Source organism: Ranitomeya variabilis, chromosome 4 (genome assembly GCF_051348905.1).
Source record: "Ranitomeya variabilis isolate aRanVar5 chromosome 4, aRanVar5.hap1, whole genome shotgun sequence".
NCBI lineage: Eukaryota > Metazoa > Chordata > Amphibia > Anura > Dendrobatidae > Ranitomeya > Ranitomeya variabilis.
The window spans coordinates 337718487-337737883 of NC_135235.1; the positions used below are offsets into that span (position 1 = coordinate 337718487).

At 48.5% G+C, this 19397-nt stretch overlaps 1 protein-coding gene across 3 annotated transcripts in view; it reads left to right on the plus strand.

Moving 5' to 3' along the window:
* LOC143764733 (uncharacterized) overlaps positions 1-10227 on the plus strand; it is a 30763-nt gene extending 20536 nt beyond the window's left edge. The window contains exons 3-4 of one of the 3 annotated variants that reach the window (XM_077250621.1): positions 7845-8047; positions 8922-10227. In XM_077250621.1, the coding sequence (XP_077106736.1) occupies positions 7845-8047; positions 8922-9035 (317 nt within the window). In that variant the 3' untranslated portion in view covers positions 9036-10227. Of the gene's footprint in view, positions 1-7844; positions 8836-8921 lie in introns of those variants that run through there. The other 2 variants (XM_077250620.1, XM_077250619.1) reach the window with 2 other exon arrangements.
* The last annotated feature ends 9170 nt before the right edge of the window (positions 10228-19397 follow it).

The window sequence follows — 19397 nt, forward strand, 5'->3', positions numbered from 1 at the left end:
GTGAAAATAAAAAAATAATTTTTCTTTCCTCAAAAATGATTTTTAGCCCAGAATTTTTTATTTTCCCAAGGGTAATAGGAGAAATTGGACCCCAAATGTTGTTGTCCAGTTTGTCCTGAGTACGATGATACCCCATATGTGGGGGTAAACCACTGTTTGGGCGCACGGCAGGGCTCGGAAGGGAAGGCACGCCATTTGGCTTTTTGAATGGAAAATTAGCTCCAATCATTAGCGGACACCATGTCGCGTTTGGAGAGCCCCTGTGTGCCTAAACATTGGAGCTCCCGCACAAGTGACCCCATTTTGGAAACTAGACCTCCCAAGGAACTAATCTAGATGTGTGGTGAGCACTTTGAACCCCCAAGTGCTTCACAGAAGTTTATAACGCAGAGCCATGAAAATAAAAAATAATTTTTCTTTTCTCAAAAATGATTTTTTAGCCCACAATTTTTTATTTTCCCAAGGGTAATAGGAGAAATTGGACCCCAAAAGTTGTTTTCCAGTTTCTCCTGAGTACGATGATACCCCATATGTGGGGGTAAACCACTGTTTTGGCACACGTCGGGGTTCGGAAGGGAAGTAGTGACGTTTTGAAATGCAAACTTTGATGGAATGCTCTGCGGGCATCAGGTTGCGTTTGCAGAGCCCCTGATGTGCCTAAACAGTATGAACTCCCCACAAGTGACTCCATTTTGGAAACTAGACCCCCAAGGGAACTTATCTAGATGTGTGATGAGCACTTTGAACCCCCAAGTGCTTCACAGAAGTTTATAACGCAGAGCCGTGAAAATAATAAATGTGTTTCCTTTCCTCAAAAATATTTTTTTAGCCCAGAATTTTTTATTTTTGCAAGAGTAACAGGAGAAATTGGACCCCAAAAGTTGTTGTCCAGTTTCTCCTGAGTACGCTGATACCCCATATGTGGGGGTAAACCACTGTTTTGGCACACGTCGGGGTTCGGAAGGGAAGTAGTGGCGTTTTGGAATGCAGACTTTGATGGAATGGTCTGCGGGCATCATGTTACGTTTACAGAGCCCCTGATATGCCTAAACAGTAGAAACCCCCCACAAGTGACCCCATTTTGGAAACTAGACCCCCCAAGGAACTTATCTAGATGTGTGGTGAGCACGTTCAACCCCCAAGTGCTTCACAGAAGTTTACAACGCAGAGCCGTGAAAATAAAAAATCATTTTTCTTTCCTCAAAAAAGATGTTTTAGCAAGCAATTTTTTATTTTCACAAGGGTAACAGGAGAATTTGGACCCCAATATTTGTTGCCCAGTTTGTTGTGAGTACGCTGATACCCCATATGTGGGGGTAAACCACTGTTTGGGCACACGTCAGGGCTCGGAAGGGAAGTAGTGACATTTGAAATGCAGACTTTGATGGAATGGTCTGCGGGCGTCACATTGCATTTGCAGAGCCCCTGATGTGCCTAAACAGTAGAAACACCCCACAAGTGACCCCATTTTGGAAACTAGACCCCCGAAGGAACTTATCTAGATGTGTGGTGAGCACTTTCAACCCCCAAGTGCTTCACAGAAGTTTATAACGCAGAGCCGTGAAAATAAAAAATAATTGTTCTTTCCTCAAAAATTATGTTTTAGCAAGTAATTTTTTATTTTTGCAAGGGTAACAGGAGAAATTGGACCCCAACAGTTGTTTCCCAGTTTGTCCTGAGTACGCTGGTACCCCAAATGTGGGGGTAAACCACTGTTTGGGTGCACGTCGGGGCTTGGAAGGGCGGGAGCACCATTTGACTTTTTGAACGCAAGATTGGCTGGAATCAATGGTGGCGCCATGTTGCGTTTGGAGACCCCTGATGTGCCTAAACAGTGGAAACCCCTCAATTCTAACTTCAACACTAACCCCAACACACCCCTAATCCTAATCCCAACTGTAGCCATAACCCCAATCACAACCCTAACCCCAACACACCCCTAACCACAACCCTACCCGCAACACAACCGTAACCCTAATTCCAACCCTAATCCTAACCCTAATCCCAACCGTAACCCTAATCCCAACCCTAACCACAACTGTAACCCCAACACACCCCTAACCCTATCCGTAACCCTAACCACAAGCCTATTCTTAACCCTATTTCCAACCCTAGCCCTAATTCCAACCCTAACCCTAAGGGTATGTGCCCACGTTGCGGATTCGTGTGAGATTTTTCCGCACGATTTTTGAAAAATCTGCAGGTAAAAGGCACTGCGTTTTGCCTGCGGATTTACAGCAGATTTCCAGTGTTTTTTTGTGCGGATTTCACATGCGGATTCCTATTGAGGAACAGGTGTAAAACGCTGCGGAATCCGCACAAAGAATTGACATGCTGCGGAAAATACAATGCAGCGTTTCTGCACGGAATTTTCCGCACCATGGGCACAGCGGATTTGGTTTTCCTTAGGTGTACATGGTACTGTAAACCTGATGGAAAACTGCTTCGAATTCGCAGCGGCCAATCCGCTGCGGATCCGCTGCCGATCCGCTGCGGATCCGCTGCCGATCCGCTGCGGATCCGCGGCCGATCCGCTGCGGATCCGCTGCCGATCCGCGGCCAATCCGCTGCCAATCCGCTGCAGATCCGCGGCCAATCCGCTGCGGATCCGCTGCCGATCCGCTGCGGATCCGCGGCCGATCCGCTGCCAATCCGCTGCAGATCCGCTGCGGATCCGCGGCCGATCCGCTGCCGATCCGCGGCCGATCCGCTGCGGATCCGCGGCCGATCCGCTCTGTGTGCACATGCCATAACCCTACCCCTAACCCTAACCCTACCCGTAACCCTAACCCTACCCCTAACCCTACCCCTAGTTCTAACCCTAACCCTAGTGGAAAAAGAAAAAAAAATATTTTCTTTATTTTATTATTGTCCCTACCTATGGGGGTGATAAAGGGGGGGGTTTATTTATTATTTTTTTATTTTGATCGCTGTGGTAGAACCTACCACAGCGATCAAAATGTACCTGTAACGAATCTGCCAGCCAGCAGATTCGGCGGGCGTACTGAGCATGCGCCCGCCATTTTCCAAGATGGCGGCGCCCAGCGAGGAGACGGCCGGACACCGGGAGGATCGGTAAGTATGAGGGGGTGGTGGGGGGGTGGATCGGAGCACAGGGGGGGGATCGGAGGACGGGGGAGCGGACAGGAGCACGGGGGAGCGGGCAGGAGGACGGGGAAGCGGACAGGAGGACGGAGAGGACCGGGGCACATAACGGACGACTGGGGAGGAGATCGGGGGCGGTGGGGGGGGCCAGAACATGATTTCCAGCCATGGCAGATGCTATTGCAGCATCGGCCATGGCTGGATTGCAATATTTCACCATTTTCATAGGTGAAATATTGCAAATTGCTCTGATTGGCTGTTGCACTTTCAACAGCCAATCAGAGCGATCGTAGCCACGTGGGGGCAAAGCCACCCCCCCTAGGCTGAAGTACAACTCCCCCTCTCCCTGCAGATCGGGTAAAATAGGAATTAACCCTTTCACCCGATCTGCAGGGATGCGATCATTCCATGACGCCGCATAGGCGTCATGGGTCGGGAAGGGGTTAAGGAGGGAACTGAAGATATTTGCTCATCTCTAGTTATGGCTACTTTCACACTAGCGTCGTGCACTGCACGTCGCAATGCGACATGCTGACGCAGCGACGCTAGCGTTGAAAGCGCCGCACAACGGGGGCAGCGGATGCAGTTTTTCAACGCATCCGCTGCCCCATTGTAAGGTCCGGGGAGGAGGGGGCGGAGTTCCGGCCGCGCATGCACGGTCGGAAATGGTGGACACGCCGCACAAAAAAAGTTACATGTAGCGTTTTTTTGTGCTGACGGTCCAACGCAACACGACGCATCCATCGCACGACAGATGCGACATGTGGCAATCCATCGCAATGCGTTGCTAATGCAAGTCAATGGAGAAAAAACACATCCAGCAAGCACTTTTGCAGGATGCGTTTTTTCTCCAAAACGACGCATTGCGACAGAGGCCAAACGACGCTAGTGTGAAAGTAGCCTATGTCCAGTGATATTTAAGCTGTTTATCAGGATGACAGATGAGTATTGATCTGGTAAAATATAAGATTTGCTTAAGAGTCTGCAAGAATAAAAGAAAATTCATAGTTATTCCTGGAAAGAATTCACCAGCTAACAGCTGGAGGGTTAATCATTGAGAGTTTGGGACACTGCGGCTTACGCCGCTGTCCCCTGACTGCTGCGCCTTCCCCCTGTGTTAGAAACAGATCTCCCATCCAGTGAGACCAAAATGGAATATGGGGTTAACTCCCCGTGGAGGGGGCGGAGCTTATCTCCTGCTCTTGGCGCCGGGAAGTGCTGAAGCACATCCGATCCCTGGACCCGGACCTGTTGGGCTGCCGGATCATGGACCCGCTGGAGCATGCGGTGAGGGATAGGATCGGCAGGGAAGGAAGCGCTTGGTTAGCAGCTTTGCTGACTGGGAGCGACTCCTTCCCTGTTATGGTGCAGGCGATGCCGCTGGAGGGTCGGCGCTCTCGCAGAGCCACCCGGCCTCTGACACGGCTGAGCCCGCCATTATATTCAAAGAAGAGCGCGCGCAATTCGCGTGCGCGCGCTTCTTCTGATTCGGGCGCCAGGCGCAGTAGTACGGCGGGAAGCAGCGTCGTACCTCAGGTGGTGGAGGATCAGGGATCGGCGCTGCGCGACACGTGCATTAGTACAGCCCCTGGTGCCCCAGTGACAGGAAGAAGGAGTGCAGGTCTGCAAGTGCCAGCGTTATTACCTGGCTCTGCAATCTTATTTGGAAACAGCATGGGGGGAGCCCAGGGAACGTCTGCTTCCTCACAGGATGCAGGCTCTGCAGAAAAGGAGACTGAGGCTCCGCAGGGGGGCATCCCACCACTTTCTAGGAACATGGGGGAAGTTATGGCCAATACTGACAGGAGCAGGGGTACGGCAGCCCCAGTGCAACATAATGTGGGTTCACCTCACATAATATCAGCGCCCGGACAGCATAGCGCATACTCCCAGTCTAGTATAGGAGGAGAGTCGCAGTTTCCATCCTACCCACTCATCTTTAGTACCCCGTATTCGCAAATACCAGGTGGGCAATTAGCTCCTTCTCAGGCGGCGGTAGCCGAACATCAGAACGCCCCAGCGTCGCTATCGCTGATGGCAACTGGTGTTCATCCCCCAATTCAGGGTGCTGGCACCCCGGCTCTGGATAACAGACAGAGTGCGGGTATCCGCTCCGCGCGCAGATCATCATCGTCATCATCGTCATCCCCCAGAGGGCACCGCAGGAATAGACATAGGAAGCGCGGTCATTCTGACAGCAAGCGGCGTTCGTATCGATCCAGGTCCAGCCAGCGCAGTAGGCGTTCTAGAGCGTCGCGTTGGGGCTCGCCTTCATCATCAGGGAGTTCTTCAAGCAGGTCGCACAGGCAGGAGTCTTCTCGTCGTAGGTCCATACATCGCACGGAGCGTCAAGGTTCGATGAATCCCCGTGGCACGGGACGCAAGCCGTCCGGATGTTGGTGCACCAATTGGTGAGTACCCCTTTGTTGGGGCTTGGGGGGGGGGAAAGAACCAACACCATCCTTTCAGACACTGTAGCCAATGCGGCCACAGGGAATAGGATTTATGTTAACCCAAAAATACTACAATCGTCAGGATCGTGCAGGCAGCCCCTCCCTCCTCGCCCGGACGTTTATAAGGATGGTCTGTTTTGTGGTGTCCCTACGTTAGGGGCTCACTTGGACAGCGCCATCAAGGAACAAATCTGGGCCAATGAGTTCGTCGATATATGGTCCCTGGTTTCCACGGACCAACACTCAATTGATAGAGAGAGACGTTTGGGCGACAAGACATACGAACGAAAACCTAAAGTTGCCAAAACCATTAATAACTGGTTGCAAGCTTTTGCGGTTCTAGGATGTGTTATGGGAGAGAAGCACCCGGAGAGGTGCTCTGAGCTATTTATATACCTGGACAGCATCTATAATTCCTATAAGGCCCACGGGGGATCAGCATGGTGGAAATATGATGAAGATTTCCGCCGTCGTCTGTCCATCAATCCCCAATTAGGCTGGGGTGTGAAAGCCACGGATTCGTGGCTTCGCCTGATGATGGCCAAAAAAACGTCTCAATCCTTTCATGGTCCCGCTGCCGGGTCCAATAGCAACACGGCAGCAGCATCTATTCGTAGGCCAGGTTCGTGCTGGTTATTTAATGAAGGACACTGTAAGTTCTACGGGCTCTGCAAATATAAGCACGAGTGTTCAGCGTGCGGTGGACCCCACTCCGTGGCTAAATGCACACGGCCGCCCCAAAAAGCTAACCCCAGAAAAACCCCTCTACAGGTGAGGTTACCGACGCCAGTGAGCGTAGAAAGAATGGGGCCGTGGCTGGACAAATACCCCAATAAGTCGGCTGCGGCGCAACTGCGGTTCGGTTTTTCCTATGGTTTTTTCATCCCGTTTAATCGGTCCCTCGAGTCGCAGTCAGCCCCAAATTTACAATCAGCTAGGGAGTTACCCAACGTGTTAGCAGAGAAATTGGGCAAGGAAATCGGGTCGGGTCACTTCCGTGGCCCTTTTAAGACACCCCCTTTCCCTAATTTGCATGTTTCACCCCTAGGTATAGTTCCCAAAAAAGAGACAGGCAAGTACCGGTTGATTCACCACCTGTCCTACTCCAAGGGGACGTCGGTCAACGACGGTATACCCAGTGAGGACTCAGCCGTTACTTATATATCCTTCGATAAAGCGGTGGATTTAGTCAGAAATGCCGGTCCGGGGGCCCTTATGGCCAAGTCAGACATAGAATCCGCTTTCCGTCTACTTCCGGTTCACCCGGATTGCTACCACTTACTGGGAGCCAAATTTGAGGATTTTTACTGTTACGACACATGTCTTCCCATGGGGTGCTCAATTTCCTGTTTTTATTTTGAATTATTCAGCACATTTTTAGAATGGGTTGCCCGCGAGATCACCCGGCTAACCGCCATTACTCATTATCTTGATGACTTTTTGATAGTTGGCCCAGCTGATTCAGATGTCTGTTCCACAGCGCTGGCACAATTCAAAGAGGCCATGACATATTTTGGGGTTCCACTTTCCCCCGAGAAGACGACAGGGCCAGTATCAGTGATCACATTCCTTGGGATTGAAATCGACACGGTCGCCATGGAATTTAGATTGCCGAAAGGCAAAATCAACAAATTGCTGGACCTCATTAATGGATGCATTTCGGTTGGCAAAGTCACTTTGACGCAAATGCAGTCACTTCTTGGCTCACTAAATTTTGCATGCAGGATCATGCCAGCGGGCAGGATATTTTCTCGCAGATTGACGATTGCCACTAGAGGAGTGAAACAACGTCATCACAGAATCAGGATCACAGCTCAGTTACGTTCTGATTTAAACACATGGAAGATGTTTCTCAGCAATTACAATGGTAGGACTTGCTTTCAGGAGACGGAATGTTCAAACGTTGATATGGGTTTGTTGTTTGCGGCGTCAGGCCACACGGGTTTCAGTGTTCGTTTCGGCAGCCAAATATGCTCTGCCCTATGGCCCGCTTCCTGGATTGCCAGGGAGTGGAATGGTGATCCAACCTTGATTGACCTTTTTCCCGTTGTGGTTGCCATGGAAATATGGGGCCCACTATTGGCCAACAAGCGAATTCGCTTACACCTTGAAACCGTTGGCGGGGCGCATGCCATCAACTACCTAGCATCTCCTTCTCTTTTGGTTCTGGACCTGATCAGATTCATAGTATTAAAATGTTTGATGTTTAATGTTTGGTTTAAAGCTAATACATCACCTGATAACAATGAGACTGTTCCAGAGTCAGTAACTGGGATTTATTCACAGGACCTACGGGATTTGCGTCTTCAGGAGCGTTTGGAGGAGGTGGATTGCCCACATTCGATCTGGGATGTCCTGGGGACCTGATGCCGTTAATACGCTCATCGGTAGCTCCGTCGACCTGGAGAGCCTATGGTAAGGCGTGGGAGGAGTGGTGTCTTTTAGCAGACGGAAAGCCGGTGGGGTCTTCGGATGATGTTCGGATGCAGGTGACCATGGCATTTCTATCCAAAATGCATGCCAAGGGAGTATCAGGTGCGGTAGCGCGCAACCGTGTGTCTGCGTTAGCATTCCATTTTAAATTGCGAGGGTGGTCAGATTCCACGAAACATTTTTTAGTTAGTCAGCTACTGAAAGGTTGGCGCCGAGTGGATAAGCACTGTGACAACAGGCGTCCTATCTCCTTTGACTTGCTAGTTAGCTTGGTTAAGTCTGCGGTATCAGTTTGCGATTCTAACTATGAAGCTGCACTTACATCAGCGGCTTTTGGCCTGGCGTTTTTTGGGGCTATGCGGGTCAGTGAGATCTTACCCACAGCCCTAAATAAACCGGGTGGACTTAGGCGAGACGATGTTTTAATTTGTGACGATGGTCTCAGGATCAGAATATGTAAATCTAAAACTGATCAGGAGGGCAGGGGGATTTGGTTCCCAATATTTGCCATCAACAAGGATGTTTGCCCATTAACGTTAATTAAGAACTTCATGCGGGTGAGAAAGGATGGTGACCAATTTTTCATGCATGAGAATGGCCTTCCTCTAGTGTCGGGTCAATTCTTAGCCATTTTGAGACGCGCGTTGTCGTTTTTGGGAATGCCCGCAACAGAATTCGGGACTCATTCTTTTCGAATAGGCGCAGCAACTGAAGCCTCCAGGGCGGGTTTATTTGATTCAGAGATTCAAAGGGTGGGTAGATGGAAATCCCGTTGTTTTGCTAGATATATCAGGCCTGACTTATTGTTATAAAAAAAATTTTGGTTGTTTTGTCAAAACAATAATAGAAGCAGCTCCAGGGATGAATCGGAGAAGTTATCGTTAGTGTTTGATTATTGTATGTTGATTAATTGTATTCTTTAATTCCTAGATGGAGTGCGACCCAGCGTCTGGATTGTGGGTCACTCATACATCTATTGGGCAGCTCGTCGTGCTGAATTGTGCCCAGGAGGGCGATCCTTGGGTTTTGATGATGTCGACGTGATATGGCGTGGTATGAGAGGTCTGACGTGGTCCCAAGTGCTGCCAGAGGTCGTTCACATTGCACGGGTGTCTTCATCTCCCGCCATTGTGGTTATCCATGCCGGAGGAAATGACCTGGCTTCGTCTCCACTTGCCGAGCTGCTCACACTTATCAGATCTGATATGGACAAATTCCCGAGTTTTTTCCCGCTGATGCGACTAGTCTGGTCTGAGGTTATCCCAAGACTGGTGTGGCGGGGTGCCAGGGAATTGGATGCTATGGAGAGATCCATACGTACTTTGAACCAGAGGATATCGCGCTTCGTGAGATTTAAGAATGGTGTAGTGGTAAGGCACCACCGTCTGGTGGGAGACAATTCCGGTTTTCTTCTTCCTGACGGAGTTCATTTGAACGAGGCAGGTTTGGATATTTTCCTCAATGGGCTTCGTGAAGGCGTGGTACAGGCTATGCATTCGTTGGGGGGGTCGTAGCTCTCCGTATTCGCTCCTCCTTGGCGGAAGGGTGGAGTTTTTTTGGTGGTGAAGATACCTGCCCGGGAGTCCGGAAGGCAGTTAATCTCCCTACACCCCAATTTGTTCGCAGATATTGCCTGTTTTTCTAAGCTGCGACCAAAATATTTTACCCAAAGTTAAAAGATGGAAATTTTATGTGTAGATTTCCCAATAAAAGTTTTCAATTTTTATATTTGTTTGTGTCACTTAATGGGAGAAAACGGTAATGGGTCGTAGCAGTCTTTGGGACACTGCGGCTTACGCCGCTGTCCCCTGACTGCTGCGCCTTCCCCCTGTGTTAGAAACAGATCTCCCATCCAGTGAGACCAAAATGGAATATGGGGTTAACTCCCCGTGGAGGGGGCGGAGCTTATCTCCTGCTCTTAGCGCCGGGAAGTGCTAAAGCACATCCGATCCCTGGACCCGGACCTGTTTCCCACCCTCCCTCCCTCTTGTATGGTTTGTTTCAGTCGCAGCTGCGGAAGGGTGGAGTTTTGTTGGTGGTGAAGATACCTGCCCGGGAGTCCGGAAGGCAGTTAATCTCCCTACACCCCAATTTGTTGGCAGATATTGCCTGTTTTTCTAAGCTGCGACCAAAATATTTTACCCAAAGTTAAAAGATGGAAATTTTATGTGTAGATTTCCCAATAAAAGTTTTCAATTTTTATATTTGTTTGTGTCACTTAATGGGAGAAAACGGTAATGGGTCGTAGCAGTCTAGCACAATGAGTTGTATAAACCAGCATGGCCTGACAGATGCACAGTGAGTCATATTAAAGGGTCTCCTCATTATTTTAATATTGATGACCTATTGTTATCCTTAGGGTAGGTCATCAATATCAGATCACTCAGAGCACCCCACCTATTAACTGTTATCAACTCCGGCAGTGATTTCAGGCAAACAGTGTATGGAGCCAGAACATCACCGCTCTGTACACTGTTTAGTTGCCAAGAAAAGCAGCTCAGCCCCTAGTCAATCAAGGGTCTATTTTGATGTCATGTCAACGTACATTATGGGGGCAGAAGCAGCTCAGAAATACACTGAAAATGTGCGGGTTCAAACCCACTAAGCTTGCTGAATGCATGCTCTATCTACTGTCACCACTGACCATGAGCGAAGCCACTGGAACTGTTCTGCTATTATAACGACTGCCAGGCCAGGAGGATGTTGTACAGGAAGCCTGGGCAGATAAAGATGCAATAGATTACAGCTATACTGGAAGGATCTGGAGCTAGCTGAGATACCAGCACTACGGAAGCTGGGAGATGTAGTCTATCAATACAAGAAGAATGGACCAATAGTGTAGCATGTCAAAAATGGCCCACATAGCAAAATTGGGCTCCTCTGAGATTAAACAATATTAAAAAGAGAAGGCTTTAGAAGGCTTTATTTCACCATTTCAACCATTGAGGTCAGTGAGTCGTTTAACTTGACAAAACTTTAACATCTCCACTTTTTTTTACCTTGGATGCAATATTTACATTTTGGTGAAGGAAATATAAGCTCCAAATATATTAGACTAACATCATCTGTCTTTTGACCCAATACACTGACTGTTGACCAAACCCATTGATTTTCGTAGATTTTCGTAGATTGCCACTGAAGTATTTTAAAGTAGATAGATTGATGAAAAGCCGGCAATTCAGCATCCACGTAGAGTAAAATCACAGAACATTCTTGTGAATGCTGCGGGGGAGTCAATAGCACCAACAACGGCTGGCACGGTGCTGGTACAAGAAGGTTCAGCTGGACCGGGTGAGGAACAGATGAGCACGGGCAGGTGCGAAATGGACCGTCAGATATACAGATGGGCGCTGGCAGGTGCGACTGAACCGGGTGATGAACAGGAAAGCACTGGCAGATGCAGACTGGACCGGTTGATGTACTGATGAACTGGCACGTCTAATAGACAGGCAGGTGGGCACGGCTGATAGAAAGGCAGGCGGACATGGCTTATAGACAGGCAGGTATACGGAAATACGAGTCCTGGGACCTGAGAACTAACAAGACTGTTTTAGGAACAAACTTACAGCATTGCTCAGGCACCGCCATGCTGCAGGAGGTGATTTAAATAGTGTGAGATCTTCTGGAACACCTGGAGTGGACCCGCAGATCCACGACAACGAACCTCCCAAGGGTGAGCTGACCAGGTAGACCGCCCCCTATACAGGGAGCGTTAGGGGCAGACCCAAAGGAGACTATTGCCGCAGAAGCTGGAACCCGGAGACAGGTAGTACGAGGTACAAAATAGAGAAGCTGGGTGTAGGACGGACAGAGCGGGGTAAGATGAAGAACAGTTTGGTAAGAGCTGAGAACAGGCGAGACCAAAGGAGCACTGGGAAGGGGAAGACACAAAGGTAGCAGGACAGGACAGAGACACCAGACTAACAGAGTATGGAGCGGACACTGGGAAGGCTGGACTGGACGAGGAGACAAGGAAGCCTGGGAAAGGCAGAGGAGCTGAACTGGCTGGACAGAGTGGAGACTCAGAACAGGCAGTGCAAAGACTAAAGTGGACCTGAGTCACAGAAGCACAAATGACAGACAGGCAAGGAGCAGAGGAAGGAATTGCCTTAAATACATGGAGTGCTGAAGGACTTCCGGGTCACGGTCCTCCAGTATCACAGAGAGGAGATATAGAGTGCCTGTAAATCAGAAAGAGGAAGTGCTGGAGTGGGCGGTGCGCACTCGCACCTGATGAGAACCAGGGAGCGGAGAAGAATGAAGGAGAGGACGCGCGCCTGCTGGAGGAGCGCGCCGCAGTATGAGCGGGGGGAGCGGCGGTGGTCCCGGCAGCAGGCACGGCACGGCCGCAGAAGGAGTGACTGTGACAAATAGTTAGTATTCTCCAGCTATTGGCTGGGGACACTTTTAAGAGGACGAACGTGGCCCCTTTAAGAAAGTGGAACAGTGCCCCGCACCCTAAGCACAGTGCCTGGGAACTGCGCACATTGCGTGCACCCCAGGCACCTACAGATCCAGAAAGAGAAAACAGAGCAGGACGGGGTCCACGGTGGTGAGTACGCTGGCGTTTCTGCTGGGGGAGAGGGGCAGAAAGCACAGACGATGGCACTACACTGCATCTAGTGTGTGTCTCCCTTGTCTCTACTCATTGGTTGTCCAAGGAACTGTGATCTCTGCCTCCAGCATTATCAGAAGGGTTATCTTGCTCCATCTCAACTTGCTCCACCTGTAAAGCTTCCTTTATAATTATGAGCAGCAAGCATTTCAGTAGACAGAGAAGCAGGATGGTTACGCTGATTGTGGCATCATCGCCTCTCACCATCTTGGTAGAGTCCTCAGAGTTTTGGAGAACCGCACAGATGTCAGACATCCATGCCCAGTCATCAGCTCTTATGTGCAGAGGCTGACCAGAATATTGATGGGCATGTTGTAGCTGGTATTCAACTACTGCCCTCTGCTGCTCACAAAGCCTTGCCAACATATGTAACGTTGAGTTTCAACATGTGGTGACATTGCACACCAGTCGGTAAGCTGGAAATTGCAAACACTGGTGCAGCACTGCCAGAGTAGCGGCAGCTGTAGCCAACTTGTGGAAATGGGAACACACAAGGAGCACTTTAACAAGTAACTCAGGCAGATCTATGTAGGTTTTGAGAAACTGCTGAACCACTAAGTTGAGAAATTGGGCCAGGCATGGAATGTGTGCAAGGTTGCCAACCTTCAGAGCTGCTACCAGGTTACGGCCATTGTCATGCACGAACATGCTTGGTTGTAGGTTCAGGGGCAAGAGTCACAGATCAGTCTGGTCTGTTAGACTTTTCAACAACTCTGTGGTGGTGTGTGGTTTGTCACCTAAGCAGATTAGCTTCAGCAGAGCCTGTTGCCGCTTGGCTGAGGCAGTGCTACAGTGCTTCCAGCTTGTGACTGATCTTCTTGACATTTCAGAGATAGAGGGTGAGGATGATGTGCAGTAACTGCTGTAGAAGCTAGGGAAAACCCCAATTGAGCCAGGGCCCGCAATCCGCAGTGTGTGCCAATTTGACATGTCACCATCAAACCAGTAAAGGAAAATCTAAACTCCAATACGGTGCTCCTTCCCTTCTGACCTTTGCACTGTGCCTCAAAAGTAGTTTGCGGCCACATATAGGGTATCGGTGTAATCAGGAGACATTGCACAAAAAAATTGGGGGTCCATTAACTCCTGCTATCTTTGTAAAAATGAAAAAAAAATGGGGCTTAAGCAACATTTTTGTGGGATTTTTTTTTTTAATTTTCACAGATCAAAGTTGTAAAATTCTTTGAAGAACCTTTGGGTTCAAGGTGCTCATCACACATCTAAATAATTTCCTTAAGGGTTCTAGTTTCCAAAATGAGGGCACTTGTGTGGGGTTTCCACTGTTTAGGCACATCAGGTGCTCTCGAAACTCAACATGACACTAGCAGACCATTCCATCAAAATGTGTGTTCCAAAACATCACTCCTTTCTTTCTGAGCCGTACTGTGCACCCATACAGTATTTTCCCCCACATATAGGTTATCGATGAACTCAGGAGCAATTGAACAACAGATTTTAGGGTCCATTTTTTACTGTTACCCTTGTGAATATGTAAGGTACTAGTAGGTACGCGGGATGCAGTGACAAGCAGTAGACCGAGCAAGAGTTAGAGGGATTTTTATATAAAGTTATCACAGCAGTAAATACTCCACACAGGGAGTATGGGGATGAAAGTAGATAAAAAACAGAAAGTGTTAACGGTAACAGAGTAATAACAGAGGGTCAAATAATGAGTTAACTTATCAGTCTCTGGTTCCTGGATGGTGGAGGCTGGAAAATCCCACTATGGTGCCGTAGGTGACGAGAGAAGTCTCTGAGCCGGTCCTGGAGAAAAGTGCAGCACTGTCTCTGCACGGCGGCGAAGTATCCTGGCCTTCCTACACATGGTCTTTTGGTCCTGGAACGAGGTGCTGCCCGAAGGGAGGTCTAAAGCACTGCAAGTGGTGTACAAAGTCTCGGCGTGGAGGCCGCAGTCTCACTACTACAATCAGTACCGAAGGATCGGTACTGCGTTGCGTGTCTGAAGTTGTCAGCGGTACAGACCGGTTAGTACTGTTGAGGTCAGAGGGTAGCGTGGAAATGTCCCCTTGAGGTACACAGTCTGTATGCACGGGGACCGGAATGGAATCACGCGGCCCTGCAGGTTAGCGTCGGTCAGCAGAGAGGGAGTCATCTTTCTCTTGTCACACACGCTGGGTACCTGCCAAAAGCCCCATTTTCGTGCGTCAGTTCCTTTTATATCAAATCCGCCACCAACACACAGGTGGAAAGGTCTTCTCCGGTCAGAAAGTCTTTCCCCTGGCAACGATGGTGACAGTGTGAGATCTTTTGGAACTCCTAAAGTGAACCCACAGATCCACGACAATGAACCTCCCAAGGGTGAGCTGACCTGGTGGACCACCCCCAATACAGGGAGCGTTAGGGGCAGGCCCAAGGGAGACTATTGCCGCAGAAGCTGATACCCGGCGACAGAAAGTGGGAGCGGGAAAGAAGCTGGACCGGTTGGGTAAAGAGAGGACACAGAGCAAGCTGGGTATGGTGGGGACACAGGACAGGCAGACTAAGGCGGAGGCACAGAGCAGAATGGCTATGGTGGAGACACCGGGCAGACTGGCTATGGCGGAGACACAGGACAGACTGGCTAAGGCGGAGATACAGGACAGACTGGTTATGGCGGAGACACAGGACAGACTGGTTATGGCGGAGACACAGGACAGACTGGCTATGGCGGAGGCACAGAGCAAGGAGGGACCTGGGTCACATGAAAAGGCAAATGACAATCAGGCATGGAGCAGAGGAAGGAGTCACCTTAAATAGACCGAGTGCTCCAGGACTTCTGGGTCAGGATCCTCCAGAGTCATAGAGTGGAGGAATGGAGCGTCTGCAGACCAGCGAGAGGAAGTGCGACTGCGCAGAAGGAGTAGGAGAGAGAGGTGTGCACGCGCACTCGACGAGAGCCAGGGACCGGCGGCGAGTCTGGAGGAGAAGAGACCGGAATGTGCGCGCACACCGCAGGAGCGCTCCGGGATGGGTAAGTATGTCGGCGAGCAGTGGAGTGAGCGGCAGGCACGGCGGCACGAAAAACGTGTTGTTCCGGGATACATCTGACGAGCTAGAGTTAAAATTTGTAATTTATCTCGGGGGTTATTAAAAAGCCCCATGTACTTGGTGTTTAAATTTATCGTGCGGCTTTTCTTACCCTGACAAAATATGTTTTGTACCAGGTAGAAAATGCTGAGATTTCTGTGGTGCACATACTTGGTAAAGGCTTTTTCTATCTCACAATTTTCACTAGCACTCTCCATGAGATCGTCAACAATAGCCAAATTCACCTTCTCCGGCAGGAATAATTCGTCATCTACGAATGTATTCGGCAGACACTCCACAAATCTGGCGTTGGGAAAAGAGAGAGAGATTTCATCATATAGTTTTTGCCAACACGAATAAAACCAAACAATATTATCAGGTTTCTGAGAAAAATTAGTTTCAATATTATATAGCAGTTGTTTTACAAAATAGCTCTTTCCAGAATTAGACGGTCCTGCTAGAATGCATGAGAATGGGTGTTGCAGGCATGTATCCATCACCATAATATTCAATTAATACCCAAAAGGTAAGGTTGTGAAATCGTCTAATAGTCGTCGCTTTGTATAAACACACTTTTGTGTTTTGCGTAATGGCCTTGTTTCAATATCCCAACACTTTTTATTTCTCACAATGGACGGTTGTTGTACGACAATACGTTTCTGAGTTTCTGTGGCAGAATTGCGCGGGTAGTCCAGAACTAGATCTTTTAGACTGTTGAAATTAATAGATTGAGAGTTACCGACATTTAGTGTTATCCCCTTAACTTTTAAGACAGTTTTACCGGTGTTGAGTTTGTATCCGTAAGATTTGGGCCCCGCGGATACAAATTCTGTGATGTGTGTACCATCGGGTATTTCACTGGTCAGTTCCCCCAGGTAATCGCCTAAAGGCGGCTGCCGCTCACCATCTCGCTGTACAAAAATAACTGAATCTGTGTCGTGATAAAGGCACCTCTCCTGCAGACGGCCCAGCAGCGAATAGAGCTCTAACCGGGCATACGCCGTTGTAAAACACGCTATAAAAATGTTTGTGTTTTTGTTGAGAGTGTGGTGGCCTTTTGCGTATTTCCAATTAATGGTTGCGGTGTCATCATCAAGGAAATGTAACATCGAAATGTCATAGTAAGGCAGGAACAAATACTTAAAAAGCTCATCTTGATCCCTAACAATGCTGGTACATGATAGATTAGATCTCTGAGCAAACTTTCCCCATAAAGAATTTAAGAAAAGCTTGGAGATCTGTCTCTTAGCAGGATTGACAGCTATATTTTCAGGTCGTAATTGGACACCTTCTTTTTCAAGAAAAGAGTCAATGTACTGCCTTTTCTTGTCGTCATCAGTGCACCAGCTAGGATAACCAGAGGCTTCCTGCTTATCCCTAAGATGTAAATTAATGTAGCGAGCAAACAGATCATCAGTGGTTTTAGGAAAATGCCGTATTTCATACCTCGAGCTCTATAGTGCACCAGGTGCCTGTCAGGGCACGTTCTTCATCACTATGAGCACAAATATCTGCCTGGGAATTTACAGCGCATGTGTAGCAAAGGGGAAACATAAATTTTTTGTTGAGTTTTACCATGATGTCTGTTGTGAATTTACCTTTTGGCTCCCTCTAGTGGCTTCTAGTGATTTGACTCTGGGTATGTCATTCATCCCTTGTATGCTCACCTGGGTCGTTAGGTTAGGGGTGTTGCTATATAAGCTCCCTGGACCTTCAGTTCAATGCCTGGCAACGTTGATATCAGAGCTAATCTGTAGTGCTCTTGTCTACTGATCCTGGTTCCTGTTTTATTAAGCTAAGTCTGCTCTCTTGCTTTTTGCTATTTGTTTTTGTTTGCATTTTTGTCCAGCTTGTACATAATCTGTATCCTATCCTTGCTGGAAGCTCTAGGGAGGCTGGAGTTCTCCCCCCGGGCCGTTAGACGGTTCGGGGGTTCTTGAATCTCCAGTGTGGTTTTGTGATAGGGTTTTTGTTGACCATATAAGTTATCTTACTACATTCTGCTATTAGTAAGTGGGCCTCTCTTTGCTAAACCTAGTTCATCTCTGTGTTTGTCATTTCCTCTTGCCTCACCGTTATTATTTGTGGGGGGCTTGTATCCAACTTTTGGGGTCTTTTCTCTGGAGGCAAGAGAGGTCTTTGTTTTCCTCTTCTAGGGGTAGTTAGCTCTCCGGCTGGCGCGAGACATCTAGCGACCAACGTAGGCATGTTCCCCGGCTACTTCTAGTGTTGGCGTTAGGAGTAGATATATGGTCAACCCAGTTACCACTGCCCTATGAGCTGGATTTTTGTACTTCGCAGACTTGCTGATATCTCTGAGACCCTCGCCATTGGGGTCATAACAGTTTGCCAGGCCAGTATTAAATGTTAAATGCATTGCAGAAGCGGGATTATAAGAAAGAAAATTCTGAGGTTTTTTTTCTCTCTCTCATTTTTTTTTCTTTTCCCCTTTACCTCTGAGTGGCTTGTGTTTGCTGCAGACATGAATGTTCAGACCTTGATTACAAGTGTGGACCAGCTTGCTGCTCGTGTGCAGGGCATACAAGATTATGTTACCAGAAATCCTATGTCAGAACCTAAGATACCGATTCCTGAACTGTTTTCCGGAGACCGATTTAAATTTAGAAATTTCAGGAATAATTGTAAATTGTTTTTGTCTCTGAGACCCTGTTCATCTGGAGACTCCGCTCAGCAAGTAAAAATTGTTATTTCTTTTTTACGGGGCGACCCTCAGGATTGGGCCTTCTCGCTGGCGCCAGGAGATCCGGCATTGGCTAACATTGATGCGTTTTTTCTGGCGCTCGGTTTGCTTTATGAGGAACCCAATCTTGAGATTCAGGCAGAAAAAGCCTTGCTGGCTATGTCTCAGGGCCAGGACGAGGCTGAAGTGTATTGCCAAAAATTTCGGAAATGGTCCGTGCTGACCCAGTGGAACGAGTGTGCTTTGGCTGCAAATTTTAGAAATGGCCTTTCTGAAGCCATTAAGAATGTGATGGTGGGTTTTCCCATTCCCACAAGTCTGAATGATTCTATGGCCCTGGCTATTCAAATCGACCGGCGGTTGCGGGAGCGCAAAACCGCAAAGTCCCTCATGGTGTTGTCTGAACAGGCACCTGATTTAATGCAATGTGATAGAATCCTGACTAGAAATGAGCGGAAAATTCATAGACGCCAGAATGGCTTGTGTTACTACTGTGGTGATTCTACACATGTTATCTCAGCATGCTCTAAACGTCTTACTAAGGTTGTTAGTCCGGTCACCATTGGTAATTTGCAACCTAAATTTATTCTATCTGTAACTTTGATTTGCTCACTGTCATCGTATCCTGTCATGGCGTTTGTGGACTCAGGTGCTGCCCTGAGCCTTATGGATCTGTCATTTGCCAAGCGCTGCGGATTTGTTCTTGAGCCATTGGAGAATCCTATCCCTCTTAGGGGTATTGATTCTACGCCGTTGGCAAAAAATAAACCGCAGTTTTGGACACAGGTTACCATGTGCATGACTCCCGAACATCGGGAGGTAATACGTTTTCTTGTTCTGCATAAAATGCATGATTTGGTTGTTTTGGGTTTGCCATGGTTACAGACCCATAATCCAGTCTTGGACTGGAAGGCTATGTCAGTGTCAAGTTGGGGCTGCCATGGAATTCATGGAGATTCCCTGCCCTTGTCTATTGCTTCTTCTACGCCTTTGGAAGTTCCGGCGTATTTGTCTGATTATCAGGATGTCTTCAGCGAGTCTAAGTCCAGTGCACTGCCTCCTC